The following is a 24054-nucleotide window of genomic DNA, read 5'->3' as shown; positions in this document are numbered from 1 at the left end:
CCACCTTGTCAGGACCCCTCTGGTCCTGGTGTAACTCCAGTGAATAAAAGCCTATCCGATCCAATCTTCCCACTTAAGACTGCCTAACCATCCCTTGCATTCAAAATGCAGAGACCAGGAACTGCAGATGGTGGTTCACCAAAGGCACGACACAAAATGCAGCAGTAACTCAGCAGGTCAGGCAGCAGCTGTGGAGAACATGCAGAGCTAATGTGTAGGAAGGAACGTCAGAAGCCGGTTTAACCCAAAGACAGACACAAAAAGCTGGAGTAACTCAGCTGGGACAGGCAGCATCTCCGGAGAGAAGGAATGGGTGACGTTTTTGGGTTGAGACCTTTAAGAAGGGTCCCTACCCGAAACGTCACCCATTCCTTCTCTCCAGAGATGCTGCCTGCCCCTGCCGAGTTACTCCAGCTTTTTGTGTCGATCTCCCATCTATTTGTATCCTGAGATCGGGCTGATTAAAGATAACTTTCAACTGAAGATAATCCTGGTTTAATGTGAGTTTGAAAGCCTTAAAAGAAAATAAAGTCATTTTCTTAAATTCGATTGTTGTATTTAAATCTATTACTCACGCATAACTAGCCATTTTCTGCCTAAGATAGACACAAAATGCTGGAGTAACTCAGCTGGGACAGGCAGCATTTCTGGAGAGAAGGAATGGGTGACGTTTCTGGTCGAGACAGCTTTTTGTGTCTATGCATAGACAATAGACAATAGGTGCAGGAGGAGGCCATTCGGCCCTTCGAGCCAGCACCGCCATTCAATGTGACAATGGCTTATCATTCTCAATCAGTACCCCGTTCCTGCCTTCTCCCCACACCCCCTGACTCCGCTATCCTTAAGAGCTCTATCTAGCTCTCTCTTGAATGCATTCAGAGAATTGGCCTCCACTGCCTTCTGAGGCAGAGAATTCCACAGATTCACAACTCTCTGACTGAAAACGTTTTTCCTCATCTCAGTTCTAAATGGCCGACCCCTTATTCTTAAACTGTGTGGCCCCTTGTTCTGGACTCCCCCAACATTGGGAACATGTTTCCTGCCTCTAACGTGTCCAACCCCTTAATAATCTTATACGTTTCGATAGGTAATGTTCAGAAGAAGGGTCTCAACCTGAGACGCCACCTGCCCACGTTCTCCTTGGAAGCTGCCTGTCCCGGCACTCTGTGTCATCCCTTGCAGGTCAAAGGTTAAGTGCGCGGGAAGAACCATCGCCGGAAGCGCCCGTAATCTCGCTGTCATACAGCGTGCGGGGGCGGGCTGCCAATTTCAACATGTCGTCAACTGATTAAGATAAATTTTGGCAGAGGGCGTTGAACTTTACCTCAGTTGGCTCGTGTTTCTAGAGCTTCCCCCGTCCCTCGAGAGCGAAGGTGGGTCTTGAACCCAGGACCTTCTGGGCGACCGGTGCCACCGACTGATCCCACAAATGCCAGTCCACCCCCCCACGCCCGTCTGCACGGTGTTTGTCACTGCTCCAGTCAGCCTGCGCTGGCTGCAGCTGTTGGTGGCTTTGGCAGCGCGTACCGTAACACATGAACGCACACCCCTGGTGAAAGACCGATCGTTGTTATTCTCAAGAGTCAAAGAGTGTTTTATTGTCACATTGACCAAGTGGACCCGTTGGGCCCAAACCTCTCCTGCATTGGTGCAGCACCCTCTCCTCCCCCACCCTCCCCTCCCCTCCCCCTCCCCCTCCCCTCTCCTCCCACCCCCCCTCCCTCCTCCCAACTCCCCTCCCTCCTCCCATCCCCCTCCCTCCTCCCACCTCCCCTCCCACCCCCCTTCCCCCCCTCCACTCCCTCCTCTCCCCTCCCCTCCCACCTCCCCTTCCCTCCTCCCTCCCCCTCTCCCTTCCCTCCTCCCCTTCCCCCCTCCCTCCCCCTCTCCCTTCCCTCCTCCCCCTCCCTCCCCCCCTCCCCCTCTCCCTTCCCTCCTCCCCCTCCCTCCCCCCTTTCCCCCTCGCTCCCTCCCTTCCCCCCCTCCCTCCCCCTCTTCCCTCCCTCCTCCCCCTCTCCCCTCCTCCCTTTCCCCCTTCCCTCCCCCCTTTCCCCCCTTCCCTCCCCCCCTTTCCCCCTCCCCCTCTCCCTCCCCCCCTTTCCCCCCTCCCTCCCCACCTTCCCCCCTCCCTCCCCCACTCCATCCCCATCAACCCTCCTTATCCCCCCTCCCTCCCCCCTCCCTCCCTCCCCCCTCCCTCCCCCCTCCCTCCCTAGGAGATAGATTTAAACTTTAAAAAGCGAATAACTTAAAAAATATAACACCGATTTCACTGAAACTTCTTCCATTAGCACCAAAGGGACGACGGTGAGTAAGGTGGGCCTAAAATTGTCGCGCTGTCGTGTGGGGAGAAGGGAGAGGGGAGGGGGGGGGGGGGGGTTGAGGAGACAGGGGAGGGGGGGGGGAGGGGGGGGTGGTGCACTAATGCAGGAGAGGTTTGGGCCCAATGGGTCCACTTGGTCTAGTATATATATATAAATATATGTGCACACACGCACACATACAAACGCACAAAACACAAACAATAATAGTGGAACAATAACAATTTCTCTACTGACTTACTAGTGAAAGCGTGGAGTTTCAGAAACTGATATCAAAGCTGCTCAGCTACATTGGTGCACGGTGGCGCAGCGGTAGAGTTGCTGCCTTACAGCGCCAGAGACCCGGGTTCGATCCCGACGTCAGGCCATCTCTGTGTAGAGTCTGTATGTTCTCCCGGTGACCGCGTGGGTTTTCTCTGGATGCTCCGGTTTCCTCCCACACTCCAAGGCCATGTGGGTTTGTAGCTTAATTTGCTTCTGTAAATTGTCCCGTGTGCGTAAGGTAGAACAACGAGTGTACAGGGGATCGCCGGTCGGCGTGGACTCGATGGGCCGAAGGGCCTGTTTCCACGCTGTATCTCTAAAGTCTAAAGTACTGGTGGGATCACACCTGGAGTGCTGTGTACAGTTTGGTTCCCTTATATAAGAAAGAAGGGGCCTGTTTCCACGTTGTATCTCTACACTAAAGTAAACGAAACCAATCAGGGTTTAATTTCAATGATGGTCAGTAGGTCTGGTATTGATCACGTTTGTCAAGGGCCATGATTCCAGTCTTTCTGCCCGAGCTTGTCAGGATAACATTTATTTCAGCCCTTTTATAAAGCGTTACTGTTAGTGCAATGTCTCAGATTCTGCCCTCTTTGGAAAGTAAATTGTATGTTTATAAGTCATCGGAGAGAATTAGGCCATTAGGCCCATCAAGTCTACTCGGCACGGTGGCACAGCGGTAGAGTTGCTGCCTTACAGCGAATGCAGCGCCGGAGACTCAGGTTCGATCCTGACTACGGGCGCCGTCTGTACGGAGTTTGCACGTTCTCCCCGTGACCTGCGTGGGTTTTCTCCCAGATCTTCGGTTTCCTCCCACACTCCAAAGACGTGCAGGTATGTAGGTTAATTGGCTGGGCAAATGTGTAAAAAAGAAAAATTGTCCCTAGTGGATGTAGGATAGTGTTAGTGTGCGGGGATCGCTGTGCGGCACGGACCCGGTGGGCCGAAGGGCCTGTTTATGCGCTGTATCTCTAAATCTAAAAAAAAAATCTCACACTCAGCCCCATTCTCCTGCCTTTCCCCCATAACCCCTGACACCCGTACTAATCGAGAATCTATCCACCTTAAAAATACCCTCTGACTTGGCCTCCACAGCAGATTTGCTGCTGTTGGGCATGAAGTGAAGTCCACAGCTTTTACGCACTGTACTGCAGTGGAAACCTGTCTCTTTGAAACACCCTCGCTCCTGTTTCATGGCGAGCGGGCCATTACAACCAAAGGCAGAAACAAAAACCTGGAGTAACTCAGCAGGTCAGGCAGCATCTCTGCAGAAAAGGAATAGGTGACGTTTCAGGTCTTCTTCAGACCCGCAACGTCACCCATTCCTTCTCTCCAGAGATGCTGCCTGACCCGCTGAGTTACTCCAGCATTTTGTGTCTTGTCTTTGCTTTAAACCAGCATCTGCAGTTCCTTCACAAGCATTACAGTAAAGGTCTGCACAGAATGCTGATTTGCCGGCTGTCCTTAATGCAACAATACCGGAGCGCTGAGAGACGCAAGAACGCATCTGATCGCAAGCAACAGTCTGCCTGCCGCTTCACCCGCCCGGCTAGACGTCTCGGCCTCCCAGAGAGAACAATATTTGTCTCCTCACACACCTATACACACACACTCACAGGCACACATGTGCAAACACACGCAAACACACACACACAGACACACGCAGAGACACACACACACACACGTGCAAACACACGCAAACACACACACGTACACACAGACACACACACACACAGACACACGCACACACCCACCCACACACAGACACACGCACACACCCACACAGACACACACGTACACACAGACACACACGTACACACAAACACTCACACACCCACACACACACACAGACACACACACACACACAGACACAGACACACACGCACACACACACACACACACACACACACACTCACAGACACACACGTGCAAACACACGCAAACACACACACAGACACACACACACACACACACACACAGAGACACACACACAGACACACACGTGCAAACACACGCAAACACACACACACAGACACACACACACACTCACAGACACACACGTGCAAACACACGCAAACACAGACACACACACACACACACAGACACACACACAGGCAGACACACACAGACACACAGACACACACACACAGACACACACACAGGCAGACACACCCACATACAGACACACACACACACGCACACAGACACGCACGCACACACACACACACACACACACACACAGGCAGACACACATACACAGATAAAAACACACACACACACACACACAAAAACACGCACACACACACACACACACACACACAAAGACATACGTAAAAACACACATACACACACACACAAGTACCCATACAAATGCACACACCACACACGCGCGCGCACGCACACACACACACACTCCAAAGACGTACAGGTTTGTAGGTTAATTGGCTTGTTATAAGGATAGTGTTAGTGTGCGGGGATCGCTGGTCGGTGTGGACTCGGTGGGCCGAAGGGGCCTGTTTCCACGCTGTATGTCTAAACTAATAAAAACAAACACACACATGTCTGCTGGGGGAGAAAACGGATCCCACCTGGTGGAGGGTGGCCGCGAAATACTTTGCTTTGTATCGACGGGCACTGGAGAACGCCAGAGCCGAGCAAAGCCTTCGACTGCCGCGTATCTGCCTTTTAATTTATTGGTGGCGTGTCTGCAAGCCTCTGTGCTTGTTGACACGAGGTGAGTTCGGCAGCGTGGGGGTGTATTGGTGCAGTCACCCGCGATTATGCATCGGGGCATGGGAACTTGCTTCGAGGTGTCTCGAGGCATGCACCATTGCTCACACCAAAGCCAGCTCCCCATTCACTGCGTCGCAAAGTCCCGGGGCACTCCGACACTCAAGAGAGAGGTAAACTTAGATTTAGCTCTTGGGGCTAACGGAATCAAGGGATGTGGGGGGAAAAAGCAGGAACGGGCTACTGATTTTAGACGATCAGCCATGATCATATTTGAATGGCGGTGCTGGCTCGAGTGGCCGAATGGCCTCCTCCTGCACCTATTTTCTATGCCTGTGTTTCTTTCATCCCGATACCCTCTCCCAGCTCGGTGCAAGGACAGTTCAGGCAGGAGGGGCAAAAGGACCACTCTGTGCGAGGTCTTTACTTTGAAAACATAGCCTTCTGCAAACTTTGCGAAGGTTTCTGGCATTGAAGAGGGAAAAAAAATGAACAAAGATCCTATTAACTCATTCCAAGCGCCGAGAAGTTTGGAAAGAAAGGCTAATTGTGCGAGTGTTGTGTTTTACAAAATCTCTTGCCCAGCATTTAAGCTACTGTAACTGCAAGCAGCCCAGTTCCCTCTCTCAGTCTGAAGAAGGGTCTCGACCCGAAATGTCACCCATTCCTTCTCTCCTGAGATGCTGCCTGACCCGCTGAGTTACTCCAGCATTTTGTGAATAAACACCTTCGATTTGTACCAGCATCTGCAGTTATTTTCTTATACCCCCTCTCTCTGCTGATGGTCGTGTCAAACTGAGCAACAACTAGTACGTTTGCTCAGGCATTCAAATGCAGATGCTCACAGCCCCCGGGAGATTTCATCCTGTGCGTGAGTAGTTAGCAAGGCAGGTGAGGCAAGTGCGGAGAAGAGAGACAAGGGGCACTGTGTGGGTGGCTTTTATTCAAAGGAGCTCGGAGCTTAGAAACGGGGAAGTATTATCACAAGGCTGACACAAAAAAAGCCGGAGTAGCTCAGCGGGTCAGGCAGCGTCTCTGGAGAGAAGGAATGGCTGACGTTTCGGATCGGGGCCCTTCTTCAGACTCGGGTATTATTACAACTGTGCAGACCCCTGGTTCGATCCTGACTACGGGTGCTGTCTGTAACGTTGTCCCTGAAACTCTACCACTGTGCCGCCCCATGGTAAGAGCAGATTTGAAAAACATGTGTGCCTGGTGCATAGAATATAGAGCAGGCCCTTCGGCCCACAATCCCCGTGCTGAACATGATGCTACGATGATGAGCTAATCTCCTCCGCCTGCATATGATCCATATCCCTCCATATCCATGTGCCTATCTTAAAAACCTCTTTAAATGCCACTATGATATCTGCCTCCATTACCAACCCTGGCAGCACATTCCAGGCACCAACCATCCTCTCTGTTAAAAGAAAATTGCCCTGCACATTAGCTTTAAACTTTACCCCTCTCAGCTTGAATCTACCACATTGTGGATAATAAAGAACGGCAGTGGAGGCCAATTCTCTGAATGCATTCAAGAGAGAGCTAGATAGAGCTCTTAAGGATAGCGGAGTCAGGGGGTATGGGGAGAAGGCAGGAACGGGGTACTGATTGAGAATGATCAGCCATGATCACATTGAATCGCGGTGCTGGCTCGAAGGGCCGAATGGCCTCCTCCTGCACCTATTGTCTATTGTCTATAACCCTTTATTATTACGGTGGTGCAACGGTAGAGTTCTGCCTGACAGCGCTTGCAGTACCGGAGACCCGGGTTCAATCCCGACTAAGAATGCTGTCTGTACGTTGTAGGTCTGTATGTTGACCCACTTGAGTTTCCTCCGAGATCTTCGGTTTCCTCCTACGCTCCAAAGACGTACAGGTTTGCAGGTTGATTGGCTTGGCAGATGTGTAAAAACAACTGTCCCCAGTGTGTGCGGGATAATGTTAATGTGCGGGGATCGCTGGTCGGTGCGGACACGGTGGGCCGAAGGCCATGTTTGCACGCTGCATCTCTAAACTAAACTAAACTAAACCCATTCAGTGAAGTGAATGATATCAAACAATTGGCTGTATTTATTCACAAAATGCTGGAGTAACTCAGCGGGTCAGGCAGCATCTCAGGAGAGAAGGAATGAGCGACGTTTCGGGTCGAGACCCTTCTTCAGACTGACAATTGGCTGCAACCGTCTCTGACCCCAAATCATCCGTGGCCAACAATTGATGTTAGCTTTAAATCATATAACAATAGACAATAGGAGGAGGCCATTCGGCCCTTCGAGCCAGCACCGCCATTCAATGTGATCGTGGCTGATCATTCTCAATCAGTACCCCGTTCCTGCCTTCTCCCCATACCACCTGACTCCGCTATCTTTCAGAGCTCTATCCAGCTCTCTCTTGAATGCATTCAGAGAATTGGCCTCCACTGCCTTCTGAGGCAGAGAATTCCACAGATTCACAACTCTCTGACTGAAAAAGTTTTTCCTCATAATAACAATAAATTCCTCGCAAGAAAATGGTTTCGTACTCTGCAATTGGCAAACCTTCAAATGTGTACAAAATCAGTGGAGGAATTAGAGTTGCCAACTGTCCCGTATTAGCCGGGACTTCCTCACTCCAAAATAAGGGACAAAGGGCGACGTCACTGCTCCGCGCCCCACATGACCTCACCCAGCCAGCGGCCACGTGCTCCCGCTCCACCAATGGCGGCCGCCATTGGTGGAGCGGGAGCACGTGGCCGCTGGCTGGGTGAGGTCACGTGGGGCGCGGGGCGGTGACGTCACCTTGTCCCTTATTTGGGAGTGAGGAAGTTGGCAACCCTAGGAGGAATAGAGAGGTTAAATGCACAGTCTTTTACCTGTAGTCGGGGAATCGAGAACTAGATGCTGTCGGACCCACTGAGTTTGTTTTGCAGTTTCGTGTGTCTCCTTTACAAAAATATCTGTTGCAAGGGGTGGCTAGGGGGTCCAATTAGGGTTTATGAAACACTACAGTGCCCTCCATAATGTTTGGGACAAAGACCCATCATTTATTTATTTGCCTCTGTACTCCGCAATTTGAGATTTGTAATAGAACAAAATCACATGTGGTTAAAGTGCACATTGTCAGATTTTAATAAAGGCAATTTTTATTCACCATTTTGGTTTCACCATGTAGAAATTGCAGCCGTGTTTATACATAGTCACCCCCCATTTCAGGGCACAATAGACAATAGGTGCAGGAGTAGGTCATTCGATCATGGCTGATCATCCACAATCAGTACCCCGTTCCTGCCCTCTCCCCATACCCACTGACTCCGCTATCATTAAGAGCTCTATCCAACTCTCTCTTGAAAGCATCCAGGGAATTGGCCTCCACTGCCTTCTGAGGCAGAGAATTCCACAGCAGTCATTGCATTCAAAGGATATGCAACAAAATACTAAACATGACCACTTTCATTTACATGACATTGCTGTGTCCCAAACATTCTGGTGCCCTGAAATGGGGGGACTATGTATAAACACTGCGTGTCAGTCTGAAGAAGGGTCTCGACCCGAAACGTCACCCATTCCTTCTCTCCTGAGATGCTGCCTGACCTGCTGAGTTACTCCAGCATTTTGTGAATAAATACCTTTGATGTATAAACACTGCTGTCATTTCTACATGGTGAAACCAAAATGTATAAAAATGGCATTTATTAAAATCTGACAATGTGATTTTTTTTTTCTATTACAAATCTCAAATTGTGTAGTAGAGAGGGAAATAAATAAATGATGGGTCTTTGTCCCAAACATTATGGAGGGCACTGTACGTGAAAGAATAATGCAGCGATAAATATTTAAAATATCTGAAGGTATGTGTACGTGACAAATACACTTGACTTGACTTGGATGGTGAACTGAAATTTGAACTAGGTCCAGGGGTTATTGCAGGGAGCCAGAGAGGGCATTCTGGCAAGCAGTGAACTCTGTGAAAGGCCTTGCCAATGATTACAGTCAAAACATTCTGAGCCAAGAGAGTATTATCAGGCTGTGGAAAGATAGATTACACGGAACTGAACATATTAATGCTTTGTCACTGTGACTGAAAGGTGACCTGAGAAGGCTCAACAGGGTAGTTACAAGCCAAGTCATGACGCAAAAACGGAAAAAGAAACTACACAAAGGTGCTGGAGTAACTCAGCAGGTCAGGCAGCATCGATTTAGTAAGGGTGTTCAAAGGTTACGGGGAAAATGGGGTTGAGAGGGAAAAATGGATCAGCCGCGATCGAATGGTGGAGCAGACTCGATGGGCCGAATGGCCTAGTTCTGCTCCCACGTCTTATGATCTCTGGAGAGGATGAATGGGCAGCATTTTGGATCAGACCCTGAATAAGGATCCAAACCCCAAAACACCACCACTCCATGTTCTCCAGAGTCGCTGCCTGGCCCGATGACTTTTATTTGAGGTTTAGTGTAGACATACAGCGCGGAAAGAAACAGGCCCTTCGGCCCACCGGGTCCGCGCCGCCCAGCGATCCCCGCACACTAACACTATCCTACACCCACTGGGGACAAATTTTTTTAAACATTTATACCAAGCCAATTAACCTACGACCCTGTACGTCTTTGGAATGTGGGGGGAAACCGAAGATTTCGGGGAAAACCCACGCAGGTCACGGGGAGAACGTACAAACTCCGTACAGACAGCGCCCGTAGTCGGGATGGAACCCGGGTCTCTGGCGCTGTGGCACCGTGCTGCCTTTACTCAAGCGCTTTATGTATTATTTTAAAATCAAGTCAAATTTATTGTCACATGCACCAAGCAAGTACAATGAGGCAGGAAACATGTTCCCAATGTTGGGGGAGTCCAGAACAAGGGGCCACAGTTTAAGAATAAGGGGTAGGACATTTAGAACTGAGATGAGGAAAAACTTTTTCAGTCAGAGAGTTGTGAATCTGTGGAATTCTCTGCCTCAGAAGGCAGTGGAGGCCAATTCTCTGAATACATTCAAGAGAGAGCTGGATAGAGCTCTTAAGGATAGCGGAGTCCGGGGGTATGGGCAGGAACGGGGTACTGATTGAGAATGATCAGCCATGATCACATTGAATGGCGGTGCTGGCTCGAAGGGCCGAATGGCCTCCTCCTGCACCTATTGTCTATTGTCTAATGAAGATCTTGCTTGCAGCAGCGACTCAGACAACGCACAATAACACATCAATAATACATATGTTTTGCAAGGCTGTAAAGCTAAAGGCTCTGCACATAGCAAGACATCAATGGAAAAAAAATACATAATTTCCCCTCTCTGGAATGACTGATGCAAGAAAATTGGGGAGCGAAGCATTTAGGATTGAGATGTGGAAACATTTTTTGCACAGGATGTGTTGAATCTTTGGAATTCGGTCAGTCAGAGGGCATTGCTTAGACACAAAATGCTGCAGTAACTCAGCGGGACAGGCAGCATCTCTGGAGAGAAGGAATGGGTGACTTTTTAGGATCCGAAACGTCTCCCATTCCTTCTCTCCAGAGTGTCCCGCCTGTCCCGCTGAGTTACTCCAGCATTTTGTGTCTCCCTTCGAATTATACCAGCATCTGCAGTTCTTTCCCACACAGAGGGCTTTGTTTAGTTTAGTTCAGAGATACAGCGCGAAAACAGGCCCTTCTGTCCACTGGGTCCGCGCCGACCAGCGATCCCCGCACACTAACGCCATCCTACACACACACGAGGGAAAATTTACAATTTTGCCAAGCCGATTAACCGACAAACCTGCACGTCTTTGGAGTGTGGGAGGAAATCGGAGCTCCTGGAGAAAGCCCACGCAGGTCACGGGGAGAACGTGTAAACTCCACACAGACAGCATCCGTAGTCAGGATTGAACCCGGGTCTCCGGCGCTGTGAGGCAGCAACTCTACCGCTGCGCCAACGTGCCACCCTAAGGCTTGAGGCTTAGACATTGATGGCATTCCCAACAGAAAAGGATAGACTCCCGGATATTAAGCAGACCACGGGATTATAAGGATCGTTCAGGGAAATGGCCTTGAGGTCACGGTGGCGCAGCGGTAGAGTTGCTGCCTTACAGCGAATGCAGCGCCGGAGACCCAGGTTCGATCCCGACTACAGGTGCTGCCTGTACAGAGTTTGCACGTTCTCCCCGTGACCCGCGTGGGTTTTCTCCGAGATCTTCAGTTTCCTCCCGCACTCCAAAAATGTGCGGGTATGTAGGTTAATTGGCTTGGTAAATGTAAAAAAAAAAATTGTCCCTAGTGGGTGTAGGATCGCTGGTCGGCGTGGACCCGGTGGGCCGAAAGGACCTGTTTCCACGCTGTGTCTCTAAAACTAATACTGAAAGATGAGCCGTGATCTTGTTGAATGGTGGAGCAGGCTCGAGTGTCCATCACCCTACCCATGTCTGTTGTTTATTTAATGCTTTTATTTTTAGTCAAGGCTCTACTGCAAACAAGACCTCCCCCAGCAGAGAGGCCTCTTTGCCAAACTGGGCGGCACCTGTTCGTGAAGATCTATTAACCTTTCGACTGCCTTAACTTGTCCCGAAATGTTATTTCTTTTCAGATATGGGGAGAAGGGGAAAGCAGTCAGAATCGAGAAAGTCATTTACACAGGGAAAGAAGGCAAGAGTTCCCAGGGCTGCCCAATTGCAAAATGGGTAAGTGTCTTTTTCTGTTTGATTTTTGTTTTACCAGATTCAGAAACTCTTCCTTCCTTCCCCTCTGTTACCAGACTTGTGAATGGACCTTCCACAAGCTAGGGGAATAGTCCAGATCTTCCAACCTACCTTATTGGACATTGGACCTTTTCTCTGGAACTGCTACACTACAATGCTGTCACACTATATTCTGCATTCACAATGCTGATATTTTTCTCTTTGTTCTGTGGTGTACCTGTGTCTAGGTACCTGTGTGCCTCGACACAGGAATTGCAGGTGCTGGAACCTTGAGCAAAATGCACAAAGTGCTGGAGTAACTCAGCGGGTGAGGCAGCACCTGTGGCGAACATGGATGGGCAAAGTTTTGGGTGGAAACCCTTCTTCAGTCTGAATATAGTGGGCGGGACCTTCCTTCTACAATCAATCTGAAGGAGGGTCTTGATTTGAAACATCTTCCATAGATGCTGCCTAACCTGCTAATCCAGTTAACCCAGCAGTTGGTTGTATTCATGAATGGGATTATCTGCTTTGACTGGGTGGCATGCAAAACATTAGCTTTTCCCTGTATTTCAATACACTTGTTCATTAGAAACTATACTCATTTTCATATCTCAATACACGTATACATAATAAACCAATATTTTTTTTAATTTCTCTTTACGCGTATCCTTGAGAAGCCAATACTGCTTTTTATAATTCAATACACGTATCCACAATAAAACAATACTAATTTTAATTTGTCAATGCACATATCCACGATAAACCAATATTAACGTTTATCATTGCTCTCTACCAATGCTGAAAGGAGTTTACGTGGCTAAGGCTCATTCTGTAACAGGTGAAAGTCACTGAAAGGATAGCGTGCAGGTACAGCAGGCAGTGAAGAAAGATAATGGCATGTTGGCCTTCATAACACGAGGAGTTGCGTATAGAAACAAAGAGGTTCTTCTGCAGTTGTACAGGGCCCTTGTGAGACCGCACCTGGAGTATTGTGTGTAGTTTTGATCTCCAAATTTGAGGAAGGACGTTCTTGCTCTTGAGGGCGTGCAGCGTAAGTTCACGAGGTTAATTCCCGGGATGGGCGGGACTGTTGAAAGAATGGAGCTACTGGGCTTGTATACACTGGAATTTAGAAGGATGAGGGGGGACCTTATTGAAACATATAAGATTATTAAGGGATTGGACACGCTGGAGGCAGGAAACATGTTCCCGATGTTGGGGGAGTCCAGAACCAGGGGCCACAGTTTAAGAATAAGGGGTAGACCATTTAGAATGGAGATGAGGAAAAACATTTTCAACCAGAGAGTTGTGAATCTGTGGAATTTGCCTCAGAAGGCAGTGGAGGCCAATCCTCTGGATGCTTTCAAGAGAGAGTTAGATAGTGCTCTTAAAGGTAGCAGAGTCAAGGGATATGGGGAGAGGGCAGGAACGGGGTACTGATTGTGGATGTTCAGCCACGATCACAGTGAATGGCGATGCTGGCTCGAAGGGCCAAATGGCATCCTCCTGCACCTATTGTTTGTTGTGAACGCCCTCCAGAGTTCTGCACAAATGCCCACTGTAAGCTGGTGTCAGGCTGGTAAACTGCTTATAATGGGAGATGGTGCATCCACAACTGATCCTGCCTTTCTCAAGATTCACGCAAGCACATCCATGTTCAATCAATACTGATCAATAACAGGAACCCTGACTAATTTATCTTTAATGCGCAGGAAGGAACCACAGACAGACACAAGATGCTGCAGTAACTCAGGCAGCATTTCCGGAGAGAAGGAATGGGTGACGTTTCAGGTCGAGACCCTTGACGCTGGTGTAAACTGAAGATAGACACAAAATGCTGGAGTAACTCAGCGGGTCAGGCAGCATCTCTGGAGAGAAGGAACGGGTGACGTTTTGGCCCGTGTCCCTTCCTCAGACTGAGAGTCAGGGGAAAGGGAAACGAGTGACTCAAAGGGTCAGGCAACATCTCCGGAGAAAAGGAATAGACGACTTTTCCGGTCGAGACTCTTCTTCAGACTGAGACTCCGAAGAAGGGTCTCAACTCGAAAAGTCACCTAATCCGTTTCACCGAATCCAGAGATGCTGGCTGACCCGCTGAGTTACTCCAGCTTTTTGTGTCTATCTTTAAATTATCTTTAACTTCGCCAAACTGAGATTTTAGATTTAGAGATACAGCGCGGAAACAGACCCTTCGGCCCACTGAGTCCGTGCCGCCCAGCGATCCCCGCACACTAACACTATCCTACACACACTAGGGACAATTTTTACATTTACCCAGTCAATTAACCTACATACCTGTACGTCTTTGGAGTGTGGGAGGAAACCGAAGATCTGGGAGAAAACCCACGCAGGTCACGGGGAGAACGTACAAACTCCGTACAGACGGCGCCCGTAGTCAGGATCGAACCTGAGTCTCCGGCGCTGCATTCGCTGTAAGGCAGCAACTCTACCGCTGCGCCACCGTGCCGCCCTAATGCTAATGCCTGCACACCCATTGACTGGTTAGGACCGAGATGAGAAAACATTTCTTCACACAGAGAGTGGTGAGTCTGTGAAATTCTCTGCCACAGAAGGTAGTTGAGGCCAGTTCATTGGCTATATTTAAGAGGGAGTTAGATGTGGCCCTTTTTGCTAAAGGGATCAGGGGGTATGGAGAGAAGGCAGGTACGGGATACTGAGCTGGATGATCAGCCATGATCATATTGAATGGCGGTGCAGGCTCGAAGGGCCGAATGGCCTACTCCTGCACCTATTTTCTATGTTTCTATGTTTCTATGACTGATCGTGGCTGCACTGTACTCCACTTGCATGAAGGAGGTCATTTATTAACCAGACGCTTGTCCTTACACATAATCTATCCCTCGTTTATCAACTACGTTTCAGTGCAGTGCCAACATTTAATCTTTTTTTTGAGTGGATTCAGTTCATAAATTTTTTTTCAAAGGCTTTATTTTAACATGGTTGTGCACAAGGATTATGAATTGATAACATTAAATGATTAACATGCTTTTTAAAAGACAAATCTATGATTTTAGTATACACATTACTCTCTCAATACCAGGCAGCTTCTAACACCATAGAGTCATAGAGCAATATAGTGTGGAAACAGGCCCTTCAGCCCAACCTGCCCACACCAGTGCCAACATGTCCCAGCTCCACTCGTCCCACCTGCCCGTGTTTGGTCCATATCCTTCCGAACCTGCCCTATCCATGTACCTGTCTAGCTGTTTCTTAAATGTTGGGATAGTCTCTACCTCAACTACCTCCTCTGGCAGCTTGTTCCAGACACCCACCACCCTTTGTGTGAAAAAGTTATCCCTCAGATTCCTGTTAAATCGTTTCCCCTTCACCTAAACTTATGTCCTCTGGTTCTCGATTCCCCTACTCTGGGCAAGAGACTGTGCATCTACCCGATCTATTCCTCCCATGATTTTATAGACCTTTATAAGATCACCCCTCACCCTCCTGCGCTCCAAGGAATAGAGACCCAGCCTACTCAACCCCTCCCTGGCAACATCCTTGTAAATCTCCTCGATACCCTTTCCAGCTTGACAACATCTTTCCGAAAACATGGTGCCAAGAACTGAACGCGGCCTCTAAATGCGGCCTCACCAACGCATTATACAACTTCTTCTTGTCGAGTCCACATCAGAAGGTGGGAAGTTGGTCAGCCAGAGCCAAACACACTTCGCGGCATCTGCAGACAATGGCGTCTTGTGCTTGGTGGTGGAAAGATTGGTGGAAACAGGGCCTTGACGCGAACGCTCTCTCCTTGACCCCCTTACACGACTGCAACATGACCTCCCAACTTCTGTACTCAATACTCCGACTGATGAAGGCAGAAGGGTGACTTTTCGGGTCGAGGCCCTTCTTCAGAAACGTCACCCACTCCTTCTCTCCAGAGACGCTGCCTGTCCCACTGATTTACTCCAGCTTTTTGTGACTATCTGGGTTATACCAGCATCTGCAATTCCTTCCCACACGTGTTATTGTTCTCGTTGTTGTTATCTTCTCGATTCCACTGATTCCAGACTGAATAATAGTCAAAGGTTGAAGCTTATCTTTGTTAATCTTTCCGTACACTGTGAGGGTGTCCGAACAACACTGAGTAAACATTACACAATTGGGAAATGGAGGCAAAGTTGAACGAAGGCCCCGGGTTCACTCAGTTTATGCCGGAAATTCTCGGAAGAGTTATATGGGACTTATTCCAAATAAAAGTGGCGCAAAGATGCTTTCAGATAGTCTGAAACAAGAAGACCTGTGTTTCCAAAACAGAAGTTACATGAGTTCTCTATTTAAATCAAAATCAAGTTTCTTCATAAGTGATAGGAGCAGAATCGGGCCATTCGGCCCATCTAGTCTACTCTGCCATTCAATCTGTCTCTCCCTCCTAACCCAATGGGAGAAAAAAATCAAGAAAACATTTTTTTTTGTAAGTTGTCTGTGACCTTGTGGTGTTGCAAATACATTAAAAGTTAGTTGTCAAGTGTATAACAATGAAAAATAATCCATAGTTTCGTTGGAGTTTGTTTTATGGTCGAGAGAGAGGGTATATTTTTAATATTTTACAGACATTGAATGTTTTTAGACTTCAGAAATACAGGTGCAGAAACTGATCACCCCGTAGAGTAACACTATCCTACTGAGTCTGAAGAAGGGTCTCGACCCGAAACGTCACCCATTCCTTCTCTCCCGAGATGCTGCCTGACCTGCTGAGTTACTCCAGCATTTTGTGAATAAATCGATTTGTACCAGCATCTGCAGTTATTTTCTTATAACACTATCCTACAAGCTAGGCACAGTTCACAATTTTATCAAAGCCAATTAACCTACAAACCTGTACCTCTTTGGAGTGTGGTAGGAGACCGGAGCACCCGGAGAAAACTCACGCGGTCACGGGGAGAACGTACAAACTCCGTACAGACAGCTCCCGCAGTGAGGATCGAACTTGGGTCTGTGAGGCAGCAACTCTACCGCCGCCCTGGAGCACAGGGGTGGTAGCGCAGGAGACTGAGGCAGTGATCTCAGAGAGATGTGTAAAAAACATGAGGGGAATTAATAGGGTGAATGCACTGACTCTTTTTCCCCTGGGTAGGGGAATCACAAACTAATGGGCATGGGTTTCAGGTGAAAGGGGAAAGATTTATTAGGAAACGAAGGGGTAATTTGTGCACATGTAGGGTAATGCACATATGGAACGAGCTGCCGGAAGAGGTAGTTGAGACAAGTTCCATAACAATATTAGGAAGGCATTTGGACAGGTACACAGAAAGGAAAGGTTTGTAGAGATCTGGGCCAAATGGGACTAACTGGGTTGGCATGAATGAATCTGACCAAAGGGTTTGTTTCTAAGTGGGGGAGGGGAGGGGGGGGGGGGGTTGAGAGAGGGGAGGTGGGATTATTTTTCATTATTATACACTTAACAACGAGCTTTTAATGTATTTGCAACACCACAAGGTCACAGACAACTTACAAAAAATTTTTTTTTTCCTGATTTTTTCTCCCATTGGGTTAGGAAGGAGAGATAGATTGAATGGCAGAGTAGACTAGATGGGCTGAATGGCCCAATTCTGCTCCTATCACTTATGAACAAATTTGATTTTGATTTAAATAAGGGTATTATTTCTATGACACTACTAGGCAAAGTGGACCCGTTGGGCCCAAACCTCTCCTGCATTGGTGCACCACCCTCCCCTCTCCCCCACCTCCCCACTCTCCTCAACCCCCCCCCCTCCCCTCTCCCTTCTCCCCCCTTCCCCCCCTCCCTCCTCCCCTCCTTTTAAACTTTAAAATGTGAATAACTTTAAAAATATAAGACCGATTTCAATAAAACTACTTGCATTATCACTAAAGTGACAATGGTGAGTAAGGTGGGCCTAAAATTGTCGTGCCATCGTGTACCGCTTTGGCTGAAGTTCAGTCACAAACAAGATAACAAACGAGAGTCTTAGTATATAGATAACTCTAGCATAATCTACCAAGTTGGCATTCTAATTGAAGTGTTTAAAAAAAAATAGGAAGGAAATTGTGGCAAGGGCTTAATATTCTTGCACAGAAAGGAGCAGTTTAGTTTAGTTTCGAGTACAGAGTAGAAACCAGCCCTTCGCAGCACCGAGTCCACGCCAACCAGCGATCCCCGCACATTAACACCACCCAACCTGGGACAATTATACATTTGTATCGAGCCAATTAACGTACACACCTGTACGTCTTTGGAGTGTGGGAGGAAGATGAAGATCTCGGAGAAAACCCACGCAGGTCACGGGGAGAACGTACAAACTCCGTACAGGCAAGTCGGGATCGAACCCGGGTCCCTGGCGAGTTGTGTGAGGCAGCAACTCTACTGCCGCGCCACCGTGCTGATCGGAGTAGCTGGAGTTGCGTTGTGGGCTTTAGAAACTCTGACCAAGCCTTATGTTTCCTTACATCTGCACAGATCATAAGGAGAACGAACAAAGAAGAGAAGGTGCTGTGTCTGGTTCGTGAACGGGCTGGCCACCACTGCCAGAACGCGGTCGTTGTTATTCTCATCCTCGCCTGGGAGGGTATCCCTCGATCGCTCGGTGACAAGCTGTACGATGAGCTGACCGAGACCTTGACCAAGTACGGGAACCCTACCTGCCGGAGATGTGGGCTGAACGACGAGTAAGTCAACTGGCATTGACGCGACCGGCCGAATGTTTGTTTTAGGGTAGATTTAGAAGGATGAGAGGGGATCTTATCGAAACGTATAAGATTATTAAGGGGTTGGACGCGTTAGAGGCAGGAAACATGTTCCCAATGTTGGGGGAGTCCAGAACCAGGGGCCACAGTTTAAGAATAAGGGGTAGGCCATTTAGAACGGAGATGAGGAAAAACTTTTTCAGTCAGAGAGTTGTGAATCTGTGGAATTCTCTGCCTCAGAAGGCAGTGGAGGCCAATTCTCTGAATGCATTCAAGAGAGAGCTAGATAGAGCTCTTAAGGATAGCGGAGTCAGGGGGTATGGGGAGAAGGCAGGAACGGGGTACTGATTGAGAATGATCAGCCATGATCACATTGAATGGTGGTTCTGGCTCGAAGGGCCGAATGGCCTCCTCCTGCACCTATTGTCTATTGTCTATTGTCCATTTTAGTTTTAAGTCTTAGTATTTTTAGTTTTAGAGATACAGCGAGGAAACTGGCCCACCGAGTCCGCACCGACCAGCGATCCCCGCACATTAACACTGTCCTACGCACACCAGGGACAACTTAAATTTATACCAAGCCAATGAACTTACATACCCGTACGTCTTTGGAGTGTGGGGGTAACCGAAGATCTCGGGAAAAAGCCACGCAGGTCACGGGGAGAACGTACAAACTCCGTACAAACAAGCACCCTTACGTAGTCAGGATCAATCCCGGATCTCTGCCGCTGTAAGGCAGCAACTCTACCGCCAAGCCACTGGGCCACCAATAATGGTCTCCTTCTCAGCCCCAACACGTCAACTGTTTAACGTCATTTACTTCAAGCACCATTAATTTTAACTTTTTTCCAATACATCCAATTTATTCTTTGGGATGCATTTAGTTCCAAAGCCCATGTAGGAACATAACTGCAGATGCTGGTACAAGTCGAAGGTATCGCAAAAAGCTGGAGTAACTCAGCGGGTCAGGCAGCATCTCAGGAGAGAAGGAATGGGTGATGTTTCGGGTCGAGACCCTTCTTCAGACTGAAGAAGGGTCTCGACCCGAAACGTCACCCATCCCTTCTCTCCTGAGATGCTGCCTGACCCGCTGAGTTACTCCAGGTTTTAGTGATACCTAGTTCCAAAGCCCAATTAGTTTAGTTTATAGTCATGTGTACCGACATACAGTAGACTGATTACAACTGACTTGCTGATCCTAACATTGGTGCAGGTGCTTTCTCACCCCCACTGCAATCAGTCTGAATATGGGCCCCAACCCAAAACACCGCCTATCCATGTTCTCCAGAGATGCTGCCCGACCCGCTGAGTTCCTCCAGCACTTTGTGTTCTGGACTTGCAAATGGTTCCACTTGTTCAGCCACCACTTCATCCCTTTCATTACATCTGTAATTAATTTCATTTAAGTCCCTTGACCTACTTTCTGTTCCAATACGTCCCCCCCATCCACAACTTTCAATGTAGACAATAGACATTAGACAATAGGTGCAGGAGGAGGCCATTCGGCCCTTCGAGCCAGCACCGCCATTCAATGTGATCATGGCTGATCATTCTCAATCAGTACCCCGTTCCTGCTTTCTCCCCATACCCCCTGACTCCGCTATCCTTAAGAGCTCTATCTAGCTCTCTCTTGAATGTATTCAGAGAATTGGCATCCACTGCCTTCTGAGGCAGAGAATTCCACAGATTCACAACTCTCTGACTGAAAAAGTTTTTCCTCATCTCATGTACCGGTCAAAGTTTCCTGATTGAGTTGTCGCGTTCCAAATCCATGCAGGCTATTTTCTCACCTGTGTTGGAATCTCTCGACTCATCACCAGAATGAATCTAATGAACGTTAAAGAGGGCAAGCCTTGTAAAACCGAATCGTGAAAGGCCTGGATAGAGTGGATGTGGAGAGGATGTTTCCACCAGTGGGAGAGTCTAGGACCAGAGGGCACAGCCTCAGAATAAAAGGACGTACCTTTAGAAAGGAGATGAGGAGGAATTTCTTTAGTCGGAGGGTGGTGATTCTGTGGAGTTCTTTGCCACAGACGGCTGTCGAGGCCAAGTCAATGGATATTTTTAAGGTGAAAATTGGCAGATTCGTGATTAGTGCGGGTGTCAGGGGTTATGAGGAGAATGGGATTGAGAGGGAAAGATAGATCAGCTATGATTGACTGGCGGAGTAGACTTGATGGGCCGAATGGCCTAATTCTGCTCCGAGAACTTACGAATTTATGAACCTGATTAGGGCCATGGTTCATTCTAATCCCTCACCCTCTGTGACCTCTCGACATTTATGGCCATGCTCGACCTCCTGCTCGCCTTTCTCCCACACTGTACGCTCCTTTACACTCCTCCCTTGTGATTATAACAACAGGAGGGTGGCGCAGCTGCTAGAACTGCTGCCTCACAGCACTAGAGCCCTGGGTGTGATCCTGACCTCGGGTGCTGTCTGTCTGTGTGGAGTTTGCACACTCTCCCTGCAACCCACTCTCATTGTGACCTGACGTTGCAGTTAGTGCAGATACCGCTGCCATTTTACACATGCAAGCGAAAATGAATGAATCTAAAACGATATCCTTTGGGATAGTCAACTGTTCCAGCTGATCAATGTTCAGATCATGTCAAAGGGTGACTGCGGGGACTGTGCGGGTCGGTCGGGGACGAGCTGTCTGTCCGTGGGCGTGGGGGGGTAGAGAGTGGAAGTTTTGTTGCCTCCATCACAGTGAGGGGCTGTTTGGAGTCACTGTGATGGACGTTTGTGTTGGGGTCGTGTGTCTTGTGTTCTTTTTTGTATGACTGCTATGTAGTTTCGTTCGGTACCTCGGTACCGAATGACAAATAAAGCTCTGTTATACTGTTATACTGTTAAAAGTCAAGAGCGTTTTGTTGTCAAATGTCCCAGATAGAACAATGAAATTCTGACTTACAGCAGCACAACAGAATATGTAAACATAGTGCACTGTAAGCAATAAGATAATTGAGAGGAAAAAAATCAGTGCGTGTATATATATATATATGTACACACACACACACACACACACACACACACACACAAATGCATATGTACACACACAAAACAAACAAACATAGTGCAATAATAGTCTATGCAGTTCAGAGTCTATTTGAGGTAGTAGTGTTTAACAGCCTGGTGGCTGTTGGGAAGAGGCTGTTCCTGGACCTGGACGTTACAGTTTTCAGGCTCCTGTACCTTCTTCCCGACGTTTATAGTTTAGTTTGGAGATACAGAGTGGAAACAGGCCCTTCGGCCCACCGGGTCCGCGCCGACCAGCGATCCCCGCACATTAACACTATCCTACACCCACTAGGGACAATTTTTACATTTGCCCAGCCAATTAACCCACAAACCTGTCAGTCTTTGGAGTGTGGGAGGAAACCGAAGATCTCGGAGAAAACCCACGCAGATCACGGGGGAGAACGTACAAACTCCGTACAGACGGCGCCCGTAGTCGGGATCGAACCCGGGTCCCCGGCGCTGCATTCGCTGTAAGGCAGCAACTCTACCGCTGCGCCACCGTGACCGCCCAGTGTTATAATCAGTACCAATTCTGTATAAATCTGGTGAATGACCCGCAGCTTGTAATGAATGATATTCACTGATTTTGCGCCTCTTTTTTCCCAGCCGCACGTGTGCGTGTCAGGGGAAGGACCCGGAGACCTGCGGTGCCTCATTCTCCTTCGGCTGTTCCTGGAGCATGTACTTCAATGGATGCAAGTATGCGCGCAGCAAGCACCCTCGCAAGTTCCGCCTGCTGGGAGACAACCCCAAAGAGGTTTGTTTCATTCACTCAATCTCATCACTGCATCTCCAATCCATGCCTGCACTACACAGTTTAGTATAGTATAGTCCAGTTTAGCTTGGTTTAGGTCAGTTTCGCTAAGTTTAGTTTAGGTTTGTATAGTTTAACTTAGTTTTGCTTAGTTTAGTATAACTTAGTTTATCTTAGTTTAGTTATAGAGTTATAGAGTCATAGAGTCATAGAGTCCTACAGCACAGAAAGAGGCCCTTCGGCCCATCGTGTCCGTGCCGCCCGTTACCAAACACAGTCTAATTTTAATCCCATTTTCCCGCATTTGGACCGTAGCCCTGAATGTTGCAGCATTTTAAATGCCTCTTAAACGTTGTGAGTGTTCCCGCCTCCACCACCACCCCAGGTAGTGAGTTCCAGACTCCAACCACCCTCTGGGTGAAAAAGTTCTTTCTCACATCCCCCCGAAACCTCCCTCTCCTTACCCTGTTTAGTTTAGTTTAGGTTTGTATAGTTTAACTTAATTTAGCTTAGTTTAGCATAGTTTAGTTTATCTTCGCTTTGCTTAATTTAGTTTAATTTAGCTTTGTTTCATTCAGTTTAGTTTAGTTTAGAGATATAGCATGGAAATAGACCCTTTGGCCCACCGTGTCCGCTCCGACCAACAATCCCCCTTGCACTAGGGTTCTATCCTACACACACTTGGGACGATCTACAGAAGCTAATTAACACACAAACCTGCAGGTCTTTGCAATGTGGATGGAAGCCGGAGTACTGCGGACAGCGGCTGTAGTCAGAATCGTAGCTGGGTCTCTGACGCTGTGAGGCAGCAGCTCTATCGCTGCGCCACCCTCTAATTAGTTCCCTACGTCCTTTCTGACTGTACAGTAAATCAACACGCATTAAACATTTGGTGCATGCCCTGTCAAATTGATTCAAGAATATTCATCTAGTTAAAGAATCTTTGCAGAACAAGGAAACAGCACATCATGAGTATGGGCCCTCTTGGCCCACAATGCCCGTGCCCAACATGATGCCAAGTTATACATCTCCTGTGCCTGCACATGGTCCATATCCCTCCAGGGCGGCACGGTAGCGCAGCGGTAGAGTTGCTGCTTTACAGCGAATGCAGCGCCGGAGACTCAGGTTCGATCCTGACTACGGGCGCTGCACTGTAAGGAGTTTGTACGTTCTCCCCGTGACCTGCGTGGGTTTTCTCCGAGATCTTCGGTTTCCTCCCACACTCCAAAGACGTACAGGTATGTAGGTTAATTGGCTGGGTAAATGTAAAAATTGTCCCTAGTGGGTGTAGGATAGTGTTAATGTACGGGGATCGCTGGGCGGCACGGACTTGGAGGGCCGAAAAGGCCTGTTTCCGGCTGTATATATATGAGATGATATGATATGATATCCATGTGCCTATCCAAAAGTCTCTTAAACACAACTGTTGTATCTGCCACCACCACCTCCTCTAGCTGTGCATTCCAGACACCCACTACCCTCTCTGTGAAAATGAACATTACCCCACACATGGAAACATAGAACAATAGGCGCAGGAGGAGGCCATTCGGCCCTCCGAGCCAGCACCGCCATTCATTGTGATCATGGCTGATCATTCACAATCAGTAACCCGTGCCTGCCTTCTCCCCATATCCCTTGATTCCGCTAGCCCCTAGAGCTCTATCTAACTCT

At 48.4% G+C, this 24054-nt stretch overlaps 1 protein-coding gene across 2 annotated transcripts in view; it reads left to right on the top strand.

Moving 5' to 3' along the window:
• Positions 1 to 24054, top strand: part of LOC144610462 (methylcytosine dioxygenase tet3-B-like) — a 182543-nt gene that overhangs the window by 134805 nt on the left and 23684 nt on the right. For both annotated transcript variants that reach the window (XM_078429189.1, XM_078429190.1), the window contains exons 5-7: positions 11848 to 11941; positions 18381 to 18589; positions 22236 to 22386. In XM_078429189.1, the coding sequence (XP_078285315.1) occupies positions 11848 to 11941; positions 18381 to 18589; positions 22236 to 22386 (454 nt within the window). The remainder of the gene's footprint in view (positions 1 to 11847; positions 11942 to 18380; positions 18590 to 22235; positions 22387 to 24054) is intronic.

Source organism: Rhinoraja longicauda, chromosome 36 (assembly GCF_053455715.1).
Source record: "Rhinoraja longicauda isolate Sanriku21f chromosome 36, sRhiLon1.1, whole genome shotgun sequence".
NCBI lineage: Eukaryota > Metazoa > Chordata > Chondrichthyes > Rajiformes > Arhynchobatidae > Rhinoraja > Rhinoraja longicauda.
The sequence above is the reverse complement of the archived record's forward strand: the minus strand, read 5'-3'. Positions and strand labels throughout refer to the sequence as shown.